This window comes from Schistocerca gregaria, chromosome X (genome assembly GCF_023897955.1).
Source record: "Schistocerca gregaria isolate iqSchGreg1 chromosome X, iqSchGreg1.2, whole genome shotgun sequence".
Lineage (NCBI taxonomy): Eukaryota > Metazoa > Arthropoda > Insecta > Orthoptera > Acrididae > Schistocerca > Schistocerca gregaria.
Genome location: NC_064931.1, coordinates 872,542,317 through 872,567,268, shown reverse-complemented (window position 1 = coordinate 872,567,268; position 24,952 = coordinate 872,542,317). Strand labels below are relative to the sequence as shown.

Here is a 24,952-nt window from a genome sequence, read left to right as displayed (position 1 = left end):
CAAAAGATTTGGCCGCCCGGATCATCCGATATGAATCTTATCGAACATTTATGGCATATAATCAAGAGGGTCAGTTCATGCACAAAATTCTGCACCAGCAACACTCTCACAATTACGGATGACTATAGAGGCAGCATGGCTCAATATTTCTGCAGGAAACTTCCAAAGACTTGTTGAATCCATGCCACACCGAGTTGCTGCGATATGCTTGGTAAATGGAGGTTGACTGATGTTAGGAGGTATCCAATGATTTTTCGCACCTCAGTGTATAATAGTGTGGACAGGACTTATGCAGTGCCGAATTGCATGCCTTGTGCTTTATCTAAATTCAGTGACAGTCGATTTGCGTAGAATGCATTATTAATTTTCAAGAACATGTTCTTTACATTTTCACATGTTGAAGTTACTACATTAGGTTTGAATATTACATTCCTACAACCAGCAAAGAGAACTATCACTCATCCCTCCACATCTGCATAGATACTCCACAAGCCACTGTATGGTGCGTGATGGAAGGTACCCTGTACCACTACCAGTCATTTCATTTCCTTTCCTGTTCCACTCACAAATAGAGCAAGGGAAAAATGACTATCTATATGCCCCTGTATGAGCCCCAATTTCTCATATCTTTCTTCACAGTCCTTACACACAATGCACATTGGCAGCAGTAGAATTGTTCAGCAGTCAGCTTTTTTCCGTTCCTGAAGCATCTCTGTAACACGTGTTGTTCGAACCTAACGGTAATAAATCTAGCAGCTAGCCTCTAAATTTCTTTGATGTCTTCCTTCAATCAGGCCTGGTACAGATCCCAAACACTCGAGCAGTACTCAAGAATAAGTCACACCACCATCCTATAAGCGGACTTCTTTACAGGCGAACCACTCTTTCTCCTTGGATATTTGATGGGAGATCATTTATATATAATAAAAACGAGTGGACATAATACTGATCCCTGTGGTACACCTGCAGTGATTCTAACCCACTGTGAAGGTCTGTTTCATTCTGTACACTCTCTGAGTTTCTTAGCGCAACACTCTTTATCCTTTTAGATAGAAAATGTGAATACTAGTTACCAGCAACATCACTGAAACCTAAATAACTTCACCATGAAAATAATATGACCTAAACAATCACATGCTTTAGACAACTCACAGAAGATACCAGTTGGCAAAATTTTATTTTGTAATTCAAATTTTGTATTATTTGATTTGTGAATTGAAAAACTGTATGTTCTGTTAAGACACACTTCTGATATCCAAATTCAGATAAGTATCTCATTTTGAGAGAGTTGTGTTCCATGGTTCTGGCAGACATAACTATTTACCTCCTTCAAGGAGGTAAGCAGTCTCATTACCTTTCTTATAAACAGGCCTGAGAATAGCATATATGAATCTGTGGTAGTGATGTGTTGCAAATCATTCAAAATCTGACCAAGTCTAACATTAAGATGTGACTTGTTAACATAACTCTAGTTTCTCCTACTGCTGTTGGCTTACACTCCCCCTCCCCTCGCCAGCACCACGACTGACAGGCTATTTTCGCCAAAAACTTTACTAATTTGACATATAATACCTAGATTTGGTACATCCGTTTATAATAGACAGGACCTTGTACATATCTATGATAACCTCATTTGCTTGCAAATGATTCTTAAACAGTCACTCAAAACATATCTATAACTACTACAGAATGCATGTGGACATCAACTATGGTGCACCATGACACATTGACATCTGATCTTCACTGCTAAGTTACCATCCTCAATGAAGTCCGCAGCTGGTCGTCTATTGGCTAGTGCTGCTACCTCTGGATCTATTCCCAGGCAGTTCGGGAATTTTCTCCACCCGGGATCTGGGTGTTTGTGCTGTCCTCATCATCACTCTACAAGTGACGAGGTTGGAACTGGAAAGATTGGAAACTTGTACGGGTGCTGATGTTGAGTGCCCCACAAACCATCATCATCATCATCATCATCCTCAATGAAGAGGCCAGGAATAGAGGTAGTCCTGAATAACCAACATGGCAAATACAATTCCCTTATTGACAACATCATTTAATATTTTTAAGAAGGCCCTGAGCATTTACAATCCGTGCTTCCAAAATTTATTTGTGATCATAAAAAAAGATCTTATAGAAATGGAGAAGACTAGCTTGGTTTGGAAACCATGTCCTGTGGCTAAATACACTGCTGATCATTAAAATTGTAACTCCAGGAAAGACAGCAAATAACAAAATATTATTAAAAGTGTGTAAAAGTACAGTAAGAAGAATACATGATTAACTTTGCAAGTGATTTGGGATTATACAGGGTGTGAAACTGGTACACATTGTTGCTATCTCTGGTAACAACAATGGCTCTAACCTGGCTGGACACAAAGAAATACTGAGCTTAGATGACAAGATATGGGTACATCATTCCATGTTACTTCTACTCACGCCAGAGTTCATCAGTCGTCGTGGTTGATGAGTGATGGCTTGCCAGTCTCTCAACAAATCATAACCAGATGTTTTCAATAGGTGAGATATCTGGAGAACATATGTGCCAAAGCAACAGTCGAGCACTCTCAGTACTGAGATAGGTCAGGATAGCTTCGGCAACACACGATATCCTGTTGAAAAGTATGTCGTGGAGACTTCGAAAATAGGGCAGAACCACCAGCCTTATCACATCAGAAATTCAACAGCTGCCGTCCAAATTACTGGCTATGTGAAACAAGAGATGATCATGTTGTAGACCCAATGGCACTCCAGATCATCATGCAAGTGCTGAGCCCATATGACAATGACAACTGCATGTGGCAACATTAATTCTCATCAGAGACTCCACACATGGATTATGTTCATCTACATGCTGTACATAAAGCTGGCACTTACCTGAAAAGTCCCAGTGATAACACTCATTAGTCTAGTGTTGTCACTGGGCACACCACTGCCAGTATGCCGCTCTCTCTGTTGCAGCATCATGGGAAGCGGCAATAATGGTCACTGTACTGACAGACCATAGTGATCCAGACATTGCTGCAGTGTCCATGTGGACACTTGTTTTGCCACAAACAAGCCTATTTCCTGGCTCAATATATGTGATGTGGCTGTGTGATCCTGCATGGAAAAGCAAACACTATGTCCGTCCTCTCGGGTGCTACTTATATGTAACAATGTCTTGTGACTCCAAAGGAAGCATGCTTAAATGTATAGATGATTACAAAGAGAAGTCATGTGAAATGCCACTTCTAAAGATTATCCAAATAAAAATGTGATATGTGATGACCTGAGCGTCAAGTGTTAGATAAAAAGTCTCCAGTCATACTATTGTAAAGAATAAGATACTATAAACCCTGAAGTATGAAAACGGAGAAGAATAAGCCGGAAACTTATGAAATGTGTACATGAAAATTGTGGATGAACATTCATGCTATGGCAACTTAATACGACAGAACTGTGGAGCCTGACACTGAACAAAAGAAATAACAGGGATATGTAGCTCCTCAAAAAAACTACTAGGAATGGAAATGGACACTGATGATGCAAAAAATAAAAAATGGAAAACACAACCTCCAAATTTGTTGACACCAAGGATATTAATCTACAAACAATCTTTCATCATTGAAAGTGCAAACAACTTTTTTATAAAACAAAATACAAATGATACATTGACAATTTACCTTCAGATAATGACAGAGAACCTTCCTTAACTATTTCTCAGCTTCAGAAATAATCACTGAAATGCTTTGTTTAGAAATGCTGAGACACAATGCCTCCAAACTTTTTATCCTATTCTAAACATCAACTGAGGTCTTTCATGTCATACGTATTACTCGGTTGACTTTCCTGCTTTGCTACTACAAGTTGCACCCTCTGGCACTAGAGGGCTCCAAATTGTATTGTGTAACATAGTGGTGGGTAACACAACAGCACTAAGGTGACAAATGTCATGAAATACTTCCTAATATTGTGCTGGACCTCCTTTTGCCCAGTGTAGTGCAGCAACTGGACATGGCACAGACTCAACTAGTTCTTGGAAGTCCCCAACAGAAATATTAAGCCATGCCACCTCTACAGTCAACCGTAATTGCAAAAGTGTTGCTGGTGCAGGATTTTGCGAACGAACTACTCTCCCTGATATGTCGCATAAATGTTCAATGGGATTCATATTGTTCAATATGGGTGGCCAAATCACTCACTCGAACTGTCCAGAATGTTCTTCAAATGAATCATGAACAATTGTGGCCTGCTGACAAGGCACACTGTAATCCATAAAAATTCCATCTCTGGATGGCTGTAAATGGTCGCCGAGCAGCCGAACATAACCATTTCGAGTCAATGAATGGTTCAGTTGGATCAGAGAGCCAGTCCCTTCTATGAAAACACAGCCCACCCCATTATGGAGAGACTACCAGCTTGCAGAGTGCCATGTTGACAACTTGGGCCCATGGGTTCATAAGGTATGCATCACACTACAAACCCTACCAGAAGCGTTTACCCACTGAAATCAGGACTCATCTGACCAGATCACAGTTTTCTGGTCATCTAGGATCCAACCAGTATGGTCATGAGCTCAGGAGGGGCACTGCAGTTGAAGTTGTTAGCAAAGGCATTCATGTTGGTTATCTGCTGTCATAGCTCATTAATGCCAAATTTCACCGCACTGTCCTAATACGTATGTTCTTCATATGTAGCACATTGATTTCTGCGGTTATTCCGTGCAGGTTTAGGCATCTGTTAGCACTGACAACTCTACCCAAATGCCACTGTTATCGGTCCATAAGTGTAGGCCGTCAGCCACTGTCTGTGGTGAGAGGTAATGCCTGAAATTTGGTGTTCTCAGTACACTCTAGACACTGAATCTCTGAATATTGAATTCCCTAACGATTTCCCAAATGGAAAGTCAAATATATCTAGCCCCGACTAGCATTCCACATTCAAAGTCTGAAGTTCGTTAATTCACATTGTGTGGCCATAACACCTGAGTGAAAATGACAGCTCCCCCAATGCACTACCTTTTTATACCTAGTGTAAACGATACTACCGCCATCCGTATATGTGCATACTGCTATTCCATGCCTTTTGTTGCCTCAGCGTAAGCTGGTGTGTGATAAATGGTGTACTGTAATTGAGTTTCAAATTCAAATAGTTCATTCCCACAGGGACCATCTCTCTCCATCTTGACAATGCCTGACCACACACGAGCACTGTGACACCTGTAACAATCCGATGCCTTGGGTTCACTGTCACTGATCAACCTTCATACAGTACCAATTTGGCACCATTCAATTTTTATCTCTTTCCAAAAATTAAAGAACACCTTCAAGGACTTTACTTTGGCAGTGATGAAGCTGTGCAAGCAGAGGTAAGGTTGTGGCCCCATCAACACAGTCAAACGTTCTATCAACAAACTAGTATCTTGTTGGGTGAAATATGTTGGCCGCCAGGATGACAATATTAAGAAATAAATATCTAGACCTCAACAATAAAGATGCAGAATGTTAATAACGTTTGTTTTATTTAAAAAGCTTGAAGAGTTTTCCCATAAAAAATTCTGTGGCATTACTTTTCAGCACGCCCTCGTAAATAGTCAAAACTGGTACATATGTCACTGGTCACTAGCTAAAGAAATGTTATTGCCAGCCTTATTGCTGAGTTTCCCAAGTAGAAAATGTAAAATCTCTCTGTGACCTCCTCCTGACATTTGCAGACAAAACACTGTAGTCACTTTGTAGCCCTATTTCTTGTACCTTTTTTCTTTAGAAACTGCTTTACCCACAGTTGCCTTTTTCATCACAATAAACATGCCATGAACTCCAAAGCAAAGAAGGGGATCCATAGCACACTGCTTGCAAAATGATGAAACACGTGGACATGAGAACAACCATGCATACATGTGCTCTTTTCACAACTTTTTATGCACATCCTTTTTATTTCCATGCATCTGCTACTGCGCAGAAGGAAAGAGGCATTGGGTGGACATACCTCTAAAAACACAGTGACTCATAGCCCGACACATACCATAATTATATGTCAATGGATCCTCAGGATTACTCTTAAATTAACCTCTTTTTGTAGGATGGCTGTTAGTATTTCAAAACAACCCAAGAAAATCATTGGGCCTTCTGTATGTCACTTTTGGGGTATGTGGAGTATCACAAATTGCAAAGTAACTAATGGTCAACCAGGCACAGCCTTGCAAGTCTCAGGTAGCCTTACATAATACGCTGCATGCACATGAAATGTTGCGAGCCGGCAGCGATGGTCTCGCGGTTCTAGGCGCGCAGTCCCGAACCATGCGACTGCTACGGTCGCAGGTTCGAATCCTGCCTCGGGCATGGATGTGTGTGATGTCCTTAGGTTAGTTAGGTTTAAGTAGTTCTCAGTTCTAGGGGACTGATGACCATAGCAGTTGAGTCCCATAGCGCTCAGAGCCACATGAAATGTTGCACCATAACAAGCGTTTCACTTCAACACATATTAACTTCATTAATGCACTATTCACCTTGACCTTGACGTTACACCGAACTTCCTTCTTCGAGAAAGTTACACCAAGGACACCCAGTCTCTTTAACACAAAAAAAACTACTGTAATGTGCAACAGAAGCTGTTGAAATCACCAAATAGCACCAAGCACATGGCACCTGTAGGGTAAGAAATGCTATGGAGGCAGTGAACAATTGCTTGAAGTAAACAATCTTAATCTTGATAGTGGAAGAGAATTCAGCCAGCCAGAGGAGGAGAGATAATAGAGTACAATTCTAATGTCCAGACTGCATAGCCCAGTCCTGTTTCGAAGATGGCTGGGGGATAGACAAACGATCACTGTAAAATGTGGCAGTCAGACGTCATTATATAGTGTACGGATGTGCAAACTGTGTTCTGACATTGTAGGAATGACCATGTGTTAGGTTCGCTGTAGGCTTAAATGCAAGTGTCTATACTTATGACAAGTACTTTAAGTTAAGTGTGTCTCTTTTCAAAACGATGAAAAACACCACGATGGCCAGATTATGAAATTCAAAGGCCAGACATAGCAGTGTCAATATTCCACAGGTCAGCACATGATGCCTATATGTGTATGATATATGATGATTTCTTGAGACATTTAATGTGCTTCAAAGCTCTGAACACAAGGAAAAATTTCAATTTACAATGACATTACAATACATTCCATGCAAAAGATTATGGACACTTAGAAAGCAAAGAGAAAGAAGCAGAGGTGCAAAAATTAAGGAAAGCACTGTTAAACAAAGTCACTGATGTTAAGTACTCATCAAATGGGAACAGAGAAATAAACATCTGAATAACTTTTAACATCATCATTTCAGGACGAAAACTCAACAAATGCACATGCAATTCAAGCACATCATCATATTATGGATCTGACACTTTCCCGGTGTATATGAAGTGTCCGCGGTTCTCGGGTGTACTGCCAGATCCAATCATTGAAAGTTCGCGATATTTCAGTGGACAATGTTCTGCTTTGACAGAGCTTATCTTCGGCTACCATACCTCGCTCAGTTGGAAGCAAGTGTCCCTGTCGATTAAATTACCAGTCACACGAATTTTAATTGCTTCTATGACAATGCAGTCCCAAAATTTATTGGTGGTAGCTAGGGTTTTCGTTTGCCGGCCATTCATTTCACGTCAATCTTCAATGCAGTGTTCTGCTATTGCAGACTCGTTAGGCTGCAGTAAGCAGATGTGGCAGTCATGTTCTATACATCAATCCTCAATTGTGCAGCTTGTTTAGTCCGATGTAAGTTTTTCCACATTCACACAGAACTTGGTACACCCACCACATTTATGAGATCTAGGCTGTCTTTCACTGCCCCAAAAAAACTCATATTTTGGGTGGAAGGTGGAAAACTGGCATTATGTGGTGTTTTCGCAGTAGTCTATCAAGTTTTGATGATACACTGCCAGCAGACTATATGAAAGCAGTCTTCTTACATTCTTCTTCGTTGTTGTTCTTGAGGCTCTTGCACTGCAGAGCCATGAGAATCTATCAGTTGCTGCATTTCTTCTCATGTAAGGCAGATTCCAGGTGCTGCAGCTCTGCCATCAAGTCTGTTCATCTGAGATCGAGAATGAAGTGTGTGCTAGAGTGTTGAGCATGCTGTTGTTCTGTGAGGGATAGAGGCAGCTGGAGGCATGGAGATATAAATCCGAATGCCTCGGCTTACGGTATACGCAGTGGGCAAGCGGTCTGTTGGGTCTGTGCTGAAGCAGGGGACATTTTGCCATCTTTTTCTATTTCAATGGTAAACTGGATGTTTTCATGGATGAAATTCACATGTTCTAAGAAATTCTGTGTGGCTAAATGACAAAAGTGTTGTCAAAATAGTGAAAGCAGCAAACAGGTTTTAGTGCAGCAGTTTCTAGTGCTCTGACCTTGGAAGTACTTCACGAACAGAAGCTACAAGTGGTGAGAGAGTGTTGCCCATTGCTATGACATCAGTCTGCTTATAGTATCATCTACATCATCATCATCATCATCATCATCATAATTTAACACTGATTATGCCTTTCAGCATTCAGTCTGGAGCATAACCCCCCCCCCCCTTATAAAATTCCGCCATGATCCCCTATTCAGTGCTAATATTCGTGCCTCTTCTGATGTTAAACCTATTACTTCAAAATCATTCTTAACCGAATCCAGGTACCTTCTCCTTGGTCTGCCCTGACTCCTCCTACCCTCTACTGCTGAACCCATGAGTCTCTTGGGTAACCTAGTTTCTCCCATGCGTGTAACATGACCCCACCATCCAAGCCTGTTTGCCCTGACTGCTACATCTATAAAGTTCATTCCCAGTTTTTCTTTGATTTCCTCATTGTGCACACCCTCCCGCCATTGTTCCCATCTACTAGTACCTGCAATCATCCTAGATACTTTCATATCCGTAACCTCAACCTTATTGATAAGGTAACCTGAATCTACCCAGCTTTCGCTCCCATACAACAAAGTTGGTCGAAAGATTGAACGGTGCACAGATAACTTAGTCTTGGTACTGACTTCCTTCTTGCAGAAGAGAGTAGATCTTAGCTGAGCGCTCACTGCATTAGCTTTGCTACACCTCGCATCCAGTTCTTTCACTATGTTGCCATCCTGTGAGAATATGCATCCAAGTACTTGAACCCATCCACCTGTTCTAACTTTGTTCCTCCTATTTGGCACTCAATCAGTTTATATTTCTTTCCCACTGACATTACTTTCGTTTTGGAGATGCTAATCTTCATACCATAGTCCTTACATTTCTGATCTAGCTCTGAAATATTACTTTGCAAGCTTCCAATAGAATCTGCCGTCACAAATAAGTCATCCACATATGCAAGACTGCTTATTTTGTGTTCACATATTGTAATCTCACCCAGCCAGTCTATTGTTTTCAACATATGATCCATAAATAATATGAACAACAGTGGAGACATGTTGCAGCCGTGTCTTACCCCTGAAACTACTCTGAACCATGAATTTACTGTCAACTCTAACTGCTGCCTGACTATCCATGTAAAGACCTTTAATTGCTTACAAAAGTTTGCCTCCTATTCCATAATCTCGTAGAACAGACAATAACTTCCTCCTAGGAACCTGGTCATACGCCTTTTCTAGATCTATAAAGCATAGATACAGTTCCCTATTCCATTCATAACACTTCTCCATTATTTGCCATAAGCTAAAGATCTGGTCCTGACAACCTCTAAGAGGCCTAAACCCACACTGATTTTCATCCAATTGGTCCTCAACTAATACTCGCACCTTCCTTTCAACAATACCTGAGAAGATTTTACCCACAACGCTGATTAAAGAGAGACCTCTGTAGTTGTTACAATCTTTTCTGTTTCCATGTTTAAAGATTGGTGTGATTACTGCTTTTGTCCAGTCTGATGGAACCTGTCCCGACTCCCAGGCCATTTCAATTATCCTGTGTAGCCATTTAAGACCTGACATTCCACTGTATTTGATGAGTTCCGACTTAATTTCATCCACCCCAGATGCTTTATTGCACTGCAATCTATTGATCATTTTCTCCACTTCCTCAAATGTGATCCTGTTTCCATCATCATTCCTATCCCATTCTACCTCGAAATCTGAAACATTACTGATCGTATTTTCACCTACATTGAGCAACTCTTCAAAATATTCCCTCCCTCTGCCCAAGGCATCCATAGGATTCACCAGCAGTTTTCCTGACCTGTCAAAAATACTTGTCATTTCCTTCTTACCTCCCTTTCGAAGACTGCTAATTACACTCCAGAATGGTTTTCCAGCAGCTTGACCCATAGTCTCCAACCTGTTTCCAAAGTCTTCCCAAGATTTCTTCTTGGATGCTGCAATTATCTGTTTGGCTTTGTTTCTTTCTTCAACATAACTTTCTCTGTCTACCTAAGTTCTAGTATGTAGCTACTTTTGATACACCTTTTTTTTCCTTTTACAGGCTGCCTTGACTGTGTCATTCCACCAAGCTGTTTGCTTCATCCTACTTTTACACACTACTGTTCCAAGACATCCTTTAGCCACTTCTAGTACTGTGTCCCTGTACATTGTCCATTCCTTTTCCAATGACTGTAATTGACTATATTCAACTAACTGGTACTTTTCTGAGATCGCTGTTATGTACTTGTGCCTGATTTCCTTATCCTGAAGTTTCTCCACTCTTATCCTCCTACATATGGACCTGCCCCCCTGCACTTTCGGCCTCACAAGCCCAATTTCACAGCAGATTAGATAAGGATCAGTGTCATCAAAGAATCCCCTGAATACAAGTGTGTCCCTCACAGCCTTCCTGAATTCCTGATCTGTTATTATATAGTCAATGACAGATCTGGTTCCCCTGCCTTCCCACGTATACCGGTGAATGTTCTTATATTTAAAGAAGGAGTTTGTGATTACTAAGCCCATACTGGCACAGAAATCCAAGAGTTGTTTCCCGTTCCTGTTGGCCTCCATATCCTCTCCAAATTTACCCATAACCTTTTCATACCCTTCTGTTCGATTTCCAATCCTGGCATTAAAATCACCCATGAGCAGAACACTGTCCTTGTCCTTTACTCTAACAACTACATCACTGAGTGCCTCATAAAAACTATCCATCTTATCTTGATCTATCCCTTCACAATGTGAATATACTGACACAATCCTAATTTTCTTGCTGGACACTGTCAAATCTACCCACATCAGTCGTTCGTTTACATACCTATTTGCAATGCTGGGTTCCTTTTCTTTCCTGATGTAAAGCCCTACACCCCATTGTGCTATTCCTGCTTTGACTCCTGACAGGTAGACCTTGTATTCTCCCACTTCCTCTTCTTTCTCACCCCTTGCCCGAATGTTAATAACAGCTAAAACATCCAGCCTCATCTTACTTGCAGCCTCTGCCAGCTCTACCTTCTTCCCAGGGTAGCCCCCATTGATATTAATAGCTCCCCATCTCATTACCATTTGTTTGCCAAGTCGTATCTTAAGAGTCCCTGGTTTGTCAGTTAGAGGTGGGACTCTGTCACCTCCAAAGGTCCGAGGCATTTTGCTCTGATTGTTGCCAGCATCATATTTAAAGTATCAGGGAAGCAGGTTGCTAGCCTTACTTGCCCCAAGTCCCATTGGGTTTTATCCCTAACAGTTGAGGGACTATCCGGTGGATTTTGTAGTCTTTGCCGTATGAGCACAAAGGTGACCATGACTCAGAATATGTCCGAGATGCCCAGCCTTATTCCAAAGTAACTGGTCTCCCGACTGTCGGGACCACTTTCTTGGCCACTCATACGTTGCCCGTGGTTCATGAACTAAGACAATGTCATAACATATCTAAAAAGCTGTGACAACTCCCGGCTGAATTTCTTGCCGATTAGTTTTGTGGAGTCTTCCAAAGGCATTCGAGTGAAAACTGAGACACCACAATAGCGGACCTCAGCAACCTTAACTCCATTGAAATATAGTATACTTTTGACAACTGGATCCAGTAGTGCACTTGAGAATAATGTAAGCAAGTTACACATAGTTTTTCAGATTGCCAGAGCACTGCACAATTTCACTGAAGGTAAATTTATAGATACATGTTTAGTACCTGCAGCTGCACATATAGTTCCCTAGAGACTTGAAGAGATTCAGGTGGTTAGTCCCTCTCATTTAACTGAAGAATGCAAAATTCATGAAGTAGTCAATAATGTTTCAGATACGGTAAGGTTCTTGCAAAAAAAATTTATTACACTTTCTTTGGCACTGGATGGGTGCACAAACATTTGTGATACTGCTCAGTTGGCAATTTACATTTGTGGATTAGACAGTAGTATCCCACAGATGAACTACTGGACTCGATTCAGATGGAAGACACTAGAGCAGGAGCAGATATTCTCACACGTGTGCAAGAGATTGTTGATAATGTGGGTCTGCACTGAAAGTATCTACAGACGGCACAACAGCCACGACCGGTCAAAATATTGGTTTCCTGACACTTTTACATGAAATGCTAAAATCGTTAACCATCCCATGTGATATTTTTGCAGTACATTGCATTCTCCAACAAGAGAATTTCAGCACAAAGAGTGGGATGTCGAGGGAAGTAATGAGTACGGTGACTCATACATCAAATTTCGTGCTCTCAACATTTCCAGTTCAAAGTCTTTGGTAGACCTAGACAGCACTTACAGTGATGTTCTGTATCACAGTTAACTATGCTGGAAGAGTTGATATATTTATGGACATGAGTGGTAAGACTGTTGCAGAACTGAAAAAATGAACAGTGGATGGCTGATTTGGCCTCTCTCTGTGACATTATGCGCCATATGAATATTATGAGATCAGCGTTGTAGGATAAAAAATGTTAATTTCATAAATATTTGATGCATTCAATGATTTAAGATGAAACTTACTTTGTGGACTAGACAGGTATGAAACAACAACAATGCTCTTTTCTCAAAGCTATCATCTTTAGCCGTGGAACCACAGCTGAATTTTGGTCATCACCATAATTTACTCACTAATATTCTCCACAAACATGAGATTCGTCTCCAGGGTTTCCAGAAGTTGTATGAAAACTTTAATGTCTTTCCATTTCCCTTTGCACTTTATGTTGACACTGTGCAATCTGAGCTACAGTTAGGACTTATAGTCCTATAGTGTGGTAGACACTTGTGTTATACAGTTTCATAACAATATTAGTCGCATAGACTTTTATAAGAATTTCCTCAACGTACGTTTCCATGCCTTTACAAGTTTGCAGCTACAATTATGTCAATTTTCGGATCTACATACTCGAGCAAGCAACTTTTTTTCGGCAATGAAGTAAACAAAACCTACCTACAGAAGCCCACTTCACCTTAAAAGCTTACCTTTGAATAAAAATTGATCAGAAAGTTGCTTCAGTGAAAAGCAAAATAAATAATATTCATCCACATCATTTTTATGTTTAACACAAAAATAATATAGTCACAAAATACAAGTGGATGTCTATTCAAATTTCATCTGAAAATTACTTTCTCTGTAAGACTGCTTCAATCTTAACAAATATCATACTTTGTACTTAGCTGACTCATGTTCTTTGCTTGATCAGAACATTAAAAGAAACAAAAGTTTCATCTCACTGCCACTTCTCATCAGTACAACACGTTTGGAAAATAAATCTGCAATGAAATATGTTTATGAGACACTGTAACGAAATACACCAACATTAAACATAACATTAACAGCCACAGAAACAGACTTTTTGACAACAATTTCTCTCGTGAATCTACCTTGTTCCGACTCCTCTGTGCCATACCCTCCTCTCCCCTCCCTTCCACTTCCTCTTCCCCCACCATTAGTTGCAGCGATCCGGCCAGTCGGTCACTGCTGAAGTGTGAGCGCGAGCCAGCACGCACGAAGCAGGTCAGTGAACAGTGTAGGCCAATGTCCTGAACTTAATTCCAAACTTTTTTGCTGTCTCTCAAGAACTAAAAGTGAGAGACACTGTTGGTGATGCACTCATCAACTGGAGACAGTAAGGTAGGTGTCCATTTGTGATCTTTGAGATAAGTAGCTTACACGATATTGACACGTATCCCCTCGTTTTGTTGACAGCAAAAATCCAAAACTACATATGCCTCAGTCTCTCACAGACAACAGTGTAAAAACCTCTTCTTACACAATGCAATCAGAAAGCTCATCTGTGTCATATAGTAGAAATATATATATCTATGAGGAGAGACCAGCACACAATGTGCAAGCATCCACAAATCTCTACCCCTGTAGAAAACACAAGCTCTCTCTTCTCTACGTAGAGGAGTCATTTATACAAAGGTTTCAAGTAGTCGCTGTAACTGGTTAGATTAATGAACCCTAAAGATACGAGTCCAGTAGTGGTTAACCATCTGCCCAAGTTCCACATTAGAGTAACTATAGGGGATGGACAAAAATATGAGGAAAACAAATACACAAAACACTACCACACCTAATATGGTGTAGGAAACTTTAGCATTCAAAACAGCTCCCACTCATCTTGGATTGGATTAATACAGGTCCTGTATGGTTTACAAGAGAATATTATATCAGTCTTCCTGCAAAATAGGGGAAAGTTCAGAAAACAATGATGGAGGAGGATAATGATTATGCAACCTTCTCTCCAAAGTATACCATATAGGTTCAATAATGTTAATATCTGGTGAATGAGGTGGTGAGAGGAGATACAACAATTCATCCTTAAACCCAGAAAATCAGTCTCGGATGATGTGAGTTGTGTGAACAGGGACCGTGCAGTCTTAGAACACAGTGTGACCATTGGGGGACAAAGATTGTACCATGGGATGGATCAGCCAAAATGGTCACTTGGCAGTAATGGGATCTTGCAGAGTACCAATGGGACTCGTGAAGTACTCTGATACGGTTGCCCAAATCATCACTGAACCCCTGCCACATTTCACTCCTGGGACGAAAACTTGACTACAAGTTGGAAACAGAGTGAAAGAAGACTCACCTGACCAAATGTCTTTCCTCCATTGCTATATAGGCCAGGTTTTATGGCCTCTGGAGCACGTTTACCAGTTTCAGGCATTTGCACCACTGGTGAGTAGTTTTGGAATTCCAACTCACCCTTCAATTCCCACCTAATGGAGCTCCCTTCATGTTCTTTTGGTGCTGAGAGGGTACGCAAGTGCAACATTCAGTTCTGCAGTAACTTTTAAAGATGTGATCCTCTTAGTTTTCTTCACAACCCTCTTCAATGACCATCTGTCACGAACGCTCAACACACACTTTTCTCCACGTTGTGACATAGCAAATGATGTTTTCCCTTTTTCTCTGTATGCAGCACAAATCTTTGATACAGTGTCCCTCGAAACTCCAAACACACCGATTACCTCGATTATGGAAGCACCCACCGTATAAGCACCAAAAATTTGCTCGTGCTCAAATTCACTTAACTCTGACATAATGTACTGGCTACTACAAAGAACATTGTTCTGACCGTGACTGACACTTGCAGTGTATTGAGGACACTCGACAGGCACCATTCGTGGTCAAATACGACAGCACAACCTACAGGCCTGACTAGCATCTGCATTTATGTTCGAGCACGCATATTCCATATTTCTGTCCATTCCTGTACGAGAGGACACACGACTCGTCGTAGTTTTCAGGAGAAGGCTTCAGACATTGTCCTTCGTGTAGCAGAGTGCAGACCTTCAGACCAAATTACATTAATGTATCTTTCGAATCAGTATATCGCACCGTCATTATTAAACAAACTTAATTCAAGTTAATTTTTTGAACTTGAAACTTGTGACAATAGGAATAAGGTTACAGCAAACATACTACACCAAAATATAAGAGTGTAACAAAAATAATTAATAAACTTCGAACTCTTTTGGATGAATTGTAGCCTGCTAATCACGAAAATATAAAATGTATTTCTTAACATCAATGGCCAATAAATTAAGAATGATGAATATAGATGTATTAGCTTTGCAATCAATTACTATTGGTCAGGCGTAAAAGTAAGGATGAACTGCTACTTACACCAGGAAAGGATACAAATAACAAGATGTTGATTTTAAACAATGGAAAATTCAAGATGAAATAACAACAAAATGAAAAGGCTAGGTTGTTACTAATCACATGGTGGAGGCACTGAGTAGACAGGTACAGAGGCGGCAACTGCTAGATGTTATTCAGCTATTGGAATAAGTCCGTCAGACGTAGACAACAAAATACACACATATTTACAGAAGCACAACTCTCGCAAATGTGGCCTGAGTAATTCTCGAGCTGGAGATGGTAGTGGCTGTGTGTGTGTGTGTGTGTGTGTGTGTGTGTGTGTGTGTGTGTGTGTTTTGTTGTCTACATTTGATGAAGGCCTTAGTCCAACAGCTGAATAATATATAGCAGTAACAGACTTCTTCACTGTGCCTGTGAACCCCCAGTGCCTCCCCCGTGTAGGCTGTAGTAATCTTTTTCATACTGTTGTTAAGACATTGATACTGATGACAAATATGATTATAGGTTTAAAGGGACTAAACATCTTGGTTATTAGTCCCTCATTTCACTGGAAATTCATGTAAAATGATGTGAAACATGAAAAGGAGAGCGATCAGCTCCAGGATCTGTGACCTCGTCACTGTGGTTGAAAATCTGCATGGCGGTAGCTTAAGCCACATGATTAAAAGTTATATAGAACCAGGAGGGAAAAAAAGGGGGCAGGGGGTGCCAGTACAGAAGTGGAAATGGCTGGAGCTGGAGCTCCCTGCACCACATAACACACAACTGTGGCAGAGAGCACATCCCCCTCTATCTCCCCCACACACACACCAGCATCACTCAAAGATATATAAAGTGCGGTCATAATACTTAGACTAAAATAAGGTAAAGAAAATGAGATCATATGGACAAGAAAGATATTTAGCTTAAACAGTTGCATAAATAAAATATGTTTATCAAAATTTTAAAATGCACAACAGTGGAGAGGCAGAAAGTAGCTCGCGCCATTCAAGGTACATGTCTAAGCAAGACGTAGTCCACCCGTGACATTGAATGCTAAGGTTACTTAAATTCTGTTTTTAAAATCCGCTCCCCTCCGGAGAATTATGACTGTTAGCTGATATCCCTTTGTCTGCAAGTATCTGGGGCAGGGAGGTAGACAGGTTGATGGCTCGTCATCTCAAATCCGGCAGCAGCGAGGAGAACAGAACATAGTCCCAAGCTATGGCACACGCAGTGTGGCATATATGTTAGCATTTCTGGTTGAACTGCTGTTGGTTGCTAGTTCAAACCGTACCACCAAAAATTAGTTGTTATTTAGTATTTATTGTTCCTAGAATGTTCTTGAAATAACTTACATTTGTAAAGTGTGTATATTGTGGAATACTCAGTTTCTGTATAAATAGCAGCAACTAGGAAAATTTGATGTTTGTGTAAAGGGCTGTACACTCTGTCCATTTCAGTTCAGTTCTGGCTGTATGTTGGTATCAGTAATAAACATGCTTTCAGTTCTAAGTGTTGTGCTTCATTGACGACCCTGCCTTTGGATTTTGATTTGACTGTGGTTTTGATGTGACAGTATGGGTTATTGTGTGATGATTACCACAGCTACATTGGGCTGAGTTCTCTTGACATAAAAGGGACTCATTGGTAAGCATGGTGTGGCCGATATGCAATCGGTACAGTACGATGGCATTTTTCTGAGAGGCCTGGAGAGAAGTATGTCATGTCTTGATGGGCCCTCGATTGCCCTCAGCGTGTTGAGCATTGTGGTAGCCTGCCATTCCATATCACACATTTTTAAAATTTGATACTGCAGTTACATTTGTAGATGCAAAGTACTCTGGGTTCAAGTTTATCACCTATGGTTGCTTCTTTAGTTAATTTGTTGGCAAGTTCATTTCCCAGAATGCCCATGTGGCCCCATGTCAAGATGACTGTCATTGTGGTTCTAGAGATCAACTAGTAGGTCTCGGATGTTAGTGATCAAAAAGTTTCTGTTGTAATGCCGAGATATGCCTTGTAAGCAGCTCATGGAGTCGCTACAAACCAGGAGGGAGTTTTAATGTATTGCAGAGCCCACGATGTGGTGAGCAACTGTACAGTATATGCACTGCATGCAGTCTGAAGAGAATATTTCTTGGCCCCCTTGTTTTTGCAAGTCATGCGTGACTGTCAACTTTTGATCCACACGAGTGGATGTACAATGTCTGTTAAAAATGCATCTGATCTTTGGCAGGGAAAAAGAAACTGGCTCACCTGCAGCATTGGAAAACTAATCAGCCTCAAAGTAGTGGTGCAATACCAGCTTCCACTAAGAGGCAGTGTACAGGACACATACAGAGGCTCCAGTTGCTAACTGCACATACTGTGGTGACAGGGTCTAACAAGTTAAGTATTGCAGGTGCTGCTGACCCACAGGCAACATATCCATAGTCCAGGCAAGATAAGATCAAAGTTTTGTAGAATCACAGAACTGTGATGTCTCCACCCGGAGATGCTGCTGAGAAATCAAGGGTATTAATTTTCCTTGTATAATTTGCCTTTAGATGTCACACATATGGCAACCACATTGACTGACTGTCAAATAAAAGGACTAAATATATGAAATTTTCAACAACCTCAAGTGACTTGTTACTGAAGGAGAGTAGTTGGTGAATATGCACAGTTCTGAGTTGACAAGAGTGCACATCAGTAGTTTTCATGGGTGAGAACTGATATCCATGATTTGTGACCCAACTAAGTGCATTGGGTATGGTCCTGCTGAAGTTGGTATCCTGCTCTGTGCAATGATAAGACAGAATTGATTCCTGAGGGACTCCAATTTCCAGTACATATTGGTTAATGAGAGTCGAATCTATTCGGACCCACAATAGACAGAGGGATATGAACTTCTGTGTAAAAATGGGTAAGCAAACCAGGAAACCCCACTCGTGTAGTGTAGGTGGGATATGATGGTGCCAGATGCTACCATATGCCTCCTGCAGGTCAAAACCCACAGTGACCAAGTGTTGGCAATGTGCAAAAGCATTGTGCATGCAGATTCCAAATGTATCAGTTAGTATGTGGTGGACCAGAGTGCCTAATAGCCACTTCGAAATTGTGATAAATGTCCTCTAGTTTCCATGCACCAAACAGCCAACGGTTGACAGTTCTTTCAAAGAATTAACATAGCCCATTCATTAGCCAGACTGGTCAATAATTAGTCACAATTTGAGGGTCTTTTGCTGGTTTCAAGATAGGAATAGTAATACTCTCCCACTACTGGGAGAGAAATTCTCCTCCTCATGAAATACAACTGAAAAATCTGAGGGTGTGTTTTATGCTGTCATTGCTAAGATGTTCAAGCTTTTGACTGTGGCTTTATCAGTTGCTGGGGCTGTGTTTGGCATTCTGCTGAAGCACTGTGAAACTGCCATTCAATAAATTGAACATTGTATGATCTGAGCACTGCATATGGAGGGAAAAATAATTTTGCTCCTCCATTAGGCATTTCTGGGTCAAGAAATTAGGATGGTAAATACTGCATGTGGACACTTCAGTGAAGTGTGCTGTGAAATAGTGAGCAGTGACCACAGCGAGAGTATAGATGTTGTCATTGAGGGAGATAGCAGGAACTACTGTGCATGGTTGATGACCAAAACTGCTGTGGAGTTCAGTTCATACTTGAGACAATGGGGTGTGTGTGCGCTCACAGATGTTGAATACTGCTCCCAAGAAACTTTGAAGGTGAAAGCTTGCCATTGACTTAGAAAGAGAGAATGGTAGGAAAGTGGTCGCTGTTGCAGAAGGTGCTATGGATATTCCACTGGATCAAGGGGGAGATGTTCGAGAAAGAGATTGTAATATATGTTAACGCAAATCAGTAGGAAAAAACCAACCTGTAACTTTCGGATACAGCAATAAGTGTCCTGCTTGAAACAGTCATACCATTTAAATATCTCGGTGTAAAGCTACATAGTGATATGAAATGGAACAAGCGTGTCAGGCTTGCGGCAGGGAAGGTGAATGTTTGATTTTGATTTATTGGGAGAATTTTGGAAAAGTGTGGTGATCTGTAAAGGAAACCGCATATAGGAGGCTAATGCAACTTATTCTTGATTACTACTCGAGTGTATGGGATCCATACCAATTCGGATTAAAGAAAGGCACCAAAGCAATTCAGAGGCACGCTGCTAGATTTGTTAATGGTAGGTTCGAACAACATACAAGTGTTACGGAGAGGCTTCGGGAACTCAAATGAGAATCCCTGGAGGGAAGGCAACATTTCGAGGAACACTACTGAGAAAATTTAGAGAACTGGCATTTGAAGCTGGCTGTAGAATGATTCTGCTGCCACCCCTCCAACATACATTTCATGTAAGGGCCATGAGGATAAGAATGGTTTGCAAAGTACGTACGTACAGGTAGGTGTAGATATAAGGTTGAGTATGTTCCTTGGGCAGTAGGGAAACACATTACAGCTCCAGTGTTAATTAGGCATACTTCCAGTTCTGAAATTAATTGCTCTATTACTTTGCCCCGGCTAGATATGTTTCTGCTGCCCCACAACGTATTGTGAGCACTGAAATCTTCTACTAGTAGGAAGGCTGGAGATAGCTGTTCATTAACTCCTCCATCTTGTGAAATGGTATGTATCTGTCTGGGGGGTTAGATAGATATTACATACTGTAACTCTGACTGACAGTACACATGAACCGCCACAGCTTCTTATGCAGCATTTAGTTGTATCTGTTCTTTGAAAGTGTCAAGGTGTATGAGTGTACAGACACCTCCAGGTGGAGTTATTCTATGTTAACATGATTTTTACAGTAAGATTTGTAACTTTTAACGGTAGGGAATTGGGTTTTTGAGAACCACAACTCCTGAAGTGCCACACCAACTGTAAAGTAAGTAGCCATTAACTGATGGAGTTTGGTCAGATGGCAATGATGCCCATTAAAATTCCACTGAAGGAACATCACATTGGAATCTGAGAAAGGAGCAAAATCACAGCGGGCATACAAATTACTTTGTATTTGAGTCGTGCTCCACATGAATGTGCGATTCTTCATTGGTGTTCATAAGTTGTACCAAGGGCAGAAGATGGGGGCCAGATTGACCAGAGCAACAGAATTTAGTTTAAATTTTGATTTTTTCTTCTTGTCCCTCTGAGGTTTCTGCAAGGATTTTCCTGCCTTTACTTCTGGGACAAAAGAAGGTCATTCTTGTCTATGACCCACAGCCTGTGGCCCTTTGTCAATCATTGATGGTACTCTGCTGGTCTGTTTTGTTCCGCAAGGGAGCACCTTGACAGGTGTCCTCTTCACTGATGATGCCAGTGAAGGATGAGACATCTCCAGCTGCACCGATGGGGTGTTCACCACTGGTGCTACAACTTTGGGGGTCAACGGAGCTGACTCCTCACCCCCCCCTCCCTTCCCCCCCAACTCTAAAACAGGCTTTGACATATGGTTAGGGTCAGGAGTTTCTGTTTGAAACCTTGTCAGTGCTAGGTATGGATTTTGACAAAAATTTGTAAAGTTTGACGGCATATCGATTGAATGTTGTTCAAACTTTTCCTTAGCATTTTGATATGACAGATGATCAAGTGCTGTATTCTTGGATTTTTTCTCTCTTTTGAAAACTGACATTTCAGCAAATGAGAGTGATGGTGTCCAGGCAGTTTACACATGCAGGAGATTTCTCACAAGGTCTGCCCTCATACATTACCCTTCTGCAAGCCCCACAAAAGTAGCCTCTTTAGTCAATGGGAAGACGTGTGTGTGCAAACCTCTGGCTTCTAAAACATCTCATATGAGGAGAAAAATAGTACTTGAAATCACAACTACAAACCATGATCTTAACTTCTGTAGGTAAACTACAGGGTTATTCTAAATGATGACCCCTATTTTCAAAAATTCCTATGTATTCAAGTACAAATCCAAAACGAACAAGCTTTATAACAATGAAAAGAGGAAGTCTCAAAGTTTTTTGTGGGCGGCAGCAGGTAGGCAGTGATGGTTTCAGAAGTGTGCGGTAGAGCTCGAGCGGCAATAGGGCCGTCGTGCCATTTCACTGTCTGTTGTGAGTGAGATGGCAACTGTGGAACACAAGGTTTCCTGTGTTCTTGAGTTAACGAAAAGTGAGTCACAAATTTTAGTGCAGTGGGCATTTCATACCAAATCTGGTGTTCAACCATCAACTTGCAAAAGCATTAGTCGTCGGTTTAAGCAATTTAAACAGACTGGGAAAGTGTGCAAAGGAAAAAATACAGCACATTAAATTACAGATTATTAAATTTATTAAACTGATATCAAACATTTTGAAAAAAAAAAAAAAAAAAAGAAGAACTTTGAAACTTCCTGTGTTCATTAGTATAAAGCTGCTTCATTTTGAATTTGTACTTGAATAAATACAAAGCTTTCAAAATGGGTCCATCATTTAGAATAACCCTGTATTATTGCCGAAAGTGAGATGAAAGCTCCTGTGCCCATCCTATTATCCTTAGGTCTGCTCTCAAAGCAATAAACGAAATTTATTCCAAGTCTCTATAGGTTAGCATGCAGTTATTCAACAGTTTGTGGTGTTAGGTCCAAATGGAAGATGAGACCTCGAATCCTGCTGAGTTTGCTATGAGGAGAGATGGTAACAGGTATATCCCTAAGGTTGTCACAGGTCCCAAATGCCTGTGACTGGTTAGCATTCAAAGTTTTGATCAATAGAGAACCATTTGACTATTGCAGCAACTTCTCCAAACTTATCCTATATATTTTCTATGAAAACCAATGGCTTCATTGTTGTAAAAGATTCTCTGTCAGTTCTGGAGCAAGCGGTTGTTAAGTCTCTGCACTGAAATCTTGTTTTCTATCTGCTCAGATGGCCACAATGGCATGGCTCCTATCACTGACGAGTCTGAACCCTTTATTTGCAGGTCACCCGATTAGACGCCCTCCCCATGAGTGGCACCCTACCGTGGTAAAGCCTACCTAGCTTAGTAGCCATTATCCTGAGTCCCACTGCTCTGGATTGGACTCACCTGCTACTTGACATACGTAGGTGAGTTACTGCTTAGGCATCAACAGTGTGGTCCCTGCATTGCAGAGGGGCTACGACTGAGGGTAAATGACACAACTGCCTCGCTGCGATCGACTGACTACTGTGCTGGATGTTGGGTGGGAAAACAAGTCCCCTCTAACAGTAGTGCAAGGCATCAGAGCGCATGCTGGATAGATTATGCATAACATAAGGTGTCTTTTCCTAAACAGCCCACAGTTCTGTGAAATTTTAAAAAGTGGAAGTCAGATCAAAAAATAGGACCATAATTAATTGAGCCAAAAAGTTTGAAGGAGAAGTTGGGAAATAATTAAAATTGATGGGTGCCCTAATAATAGACGAGTTGGCAATGCAAATGCTTGACTAGATATAGACATGATGCAGTCATCACCTACAACAGGCAAAGACTTACTGAAACCCTCAACACATTTTTGCAAATATCACTATCCCATGAAAACATGAGAGACAAAAATTACATACCAAAATCTTGTATCCATTTCTCATACAGCATATCCATAAGCTTCACACTGGCAACAATGTCACACGACTTGATGTACAGTGTGGCTGCCAGTCAAGGAATATTTAAGGGAATTGATTAAAAAAATTATTTCATTGGCCCAGTGAAATCTTTACAGGTTTTCTCCCAGAGTAACCTATGTGACATAAGTTGCCTGTCTTGCAAAACTGAGGCAGTTCTGTCCAGTGAAAGCTGTTGACAAGAGACGCCTTGAGCCCTCTGCAGAAACTGCTAGCGAATTCATGCCATTGCTTTTAGCCAATAGAGTGCATAGGATACATGTCATGTGCGTGAATGCTGGAGTGTTCTGCAGTACAGAACACAGTTGACTCTCTCTCTCTCTCTCTCTCTCTCTCTGTCTCTCTCTCTCTCTCTCTCTCTCTCTCTCTCTCTCTCCCTCTCTCTCTCGTAATCCAGACCTCAATCAGAACAGACGCCTCTTCGGAAGGCAGAGCCTCTGGTTCTGCTTTTCACAACTGGCCACCAATGCAAGTTAACATGAACTACTTCCCCTTCCATTGCCCAATTCAATTAGTTGTTCGACCTCTTAGACTGGCCTAAACCTGGTAACTTCCGATCCTAGGCGTGCCCCTTGTACACCGCACATTGAAATATATCCTCTCTATTGTACCTAATTTCCTGTTTTGTCATTTAATGGCAAGCCCTGGATGCCCACTCGACCTTTTGCACACAGTCATCACGACAGATATGTAACAACCTTCTCCCCCAGTCGCTGTGCCCATATACATTAACATTGGTGGCCTGAAGTGAGTTCATATACATTAAAATTGAACTTTGTCACTGGTTAAATGACAATTGTCATTTGCTTCCATTAACACTACTCACTGATGAAAAAACATTTACAAGGAATTGAATCAACAACACACTTATAATCATCAATGGCCACAGGGTAATCCACACACTACAGGAGAGACCAATTTCCACATTCATTTTTCGATCAATGTCTGGTGTGGTGTGATCGGTAATACGTTGAAAAGTCCAGTCATTTTAAAAAGAGCAAATGACATGACAGAATTACTTGCATTTTTTGGAAAATTTGTTGGTTGAACACCTTGAGGACATTTCCCTGGCCATGCATATTGCACTATGCTGTCAGCATACTGAACCCCTTTCATATTTTACCAGATGTATGAGGGAACATCTCAACCACACTTACTGTAATCACTGTATTGGTCATTGTAGTACAATTAACTGGCCACCAAGATCACCAGATCTTACACCATTAGATTTCTGTTTACAGAGTCAGACAAAGTCTGAGACATACGAACGAAAGGCAGATACATGAGATGAACTGCTTCGTTGCATCATGGATTCTACTTTCCTCACTAGGGAACATGCAGAGGCACTCAGACAAGCAACACAATAAATTCTCCCAAGAGTGCACAAATGCAGTGAAATTGATGGTGCAACAATCAAACATTTATTGTGAACTATACAACAACTGCCAT

The 24,952-nt window shown here is 41.0% G+C and overlaps 1 protein-coding gene across 10 annotated transcripts in view; it reads right to left on the bottom strand.

Moving 5' to 3' along the window:
• Positions 1-24,952, bottom strand: part of LOC126297613 (biotin--protein ligase) — a 429,285-nt gene that overhangs the window by 344,403 nt on the left and 59,930 nt on the right. Inside the window, exon 1 of one of the 10 annotated variants that reach the window (XM_049988627.1) lies at positions 2,875-3,479. The exons of the other annotated variants lie outside the window; for them this stretch is intronic. Within the exon in view, the coding sequence (XP_049844584.1) occupies positions 2,875-2,964 (90 nt within the window). The 5' untranslated portion in view covers positions 2,965-3,479. Of the gene's footprint in view, positions 1-2,874; positions 3,480-24,952 lie in introns of those variants that run through there. 10 annotated transcript variants of the gene reach the window in all.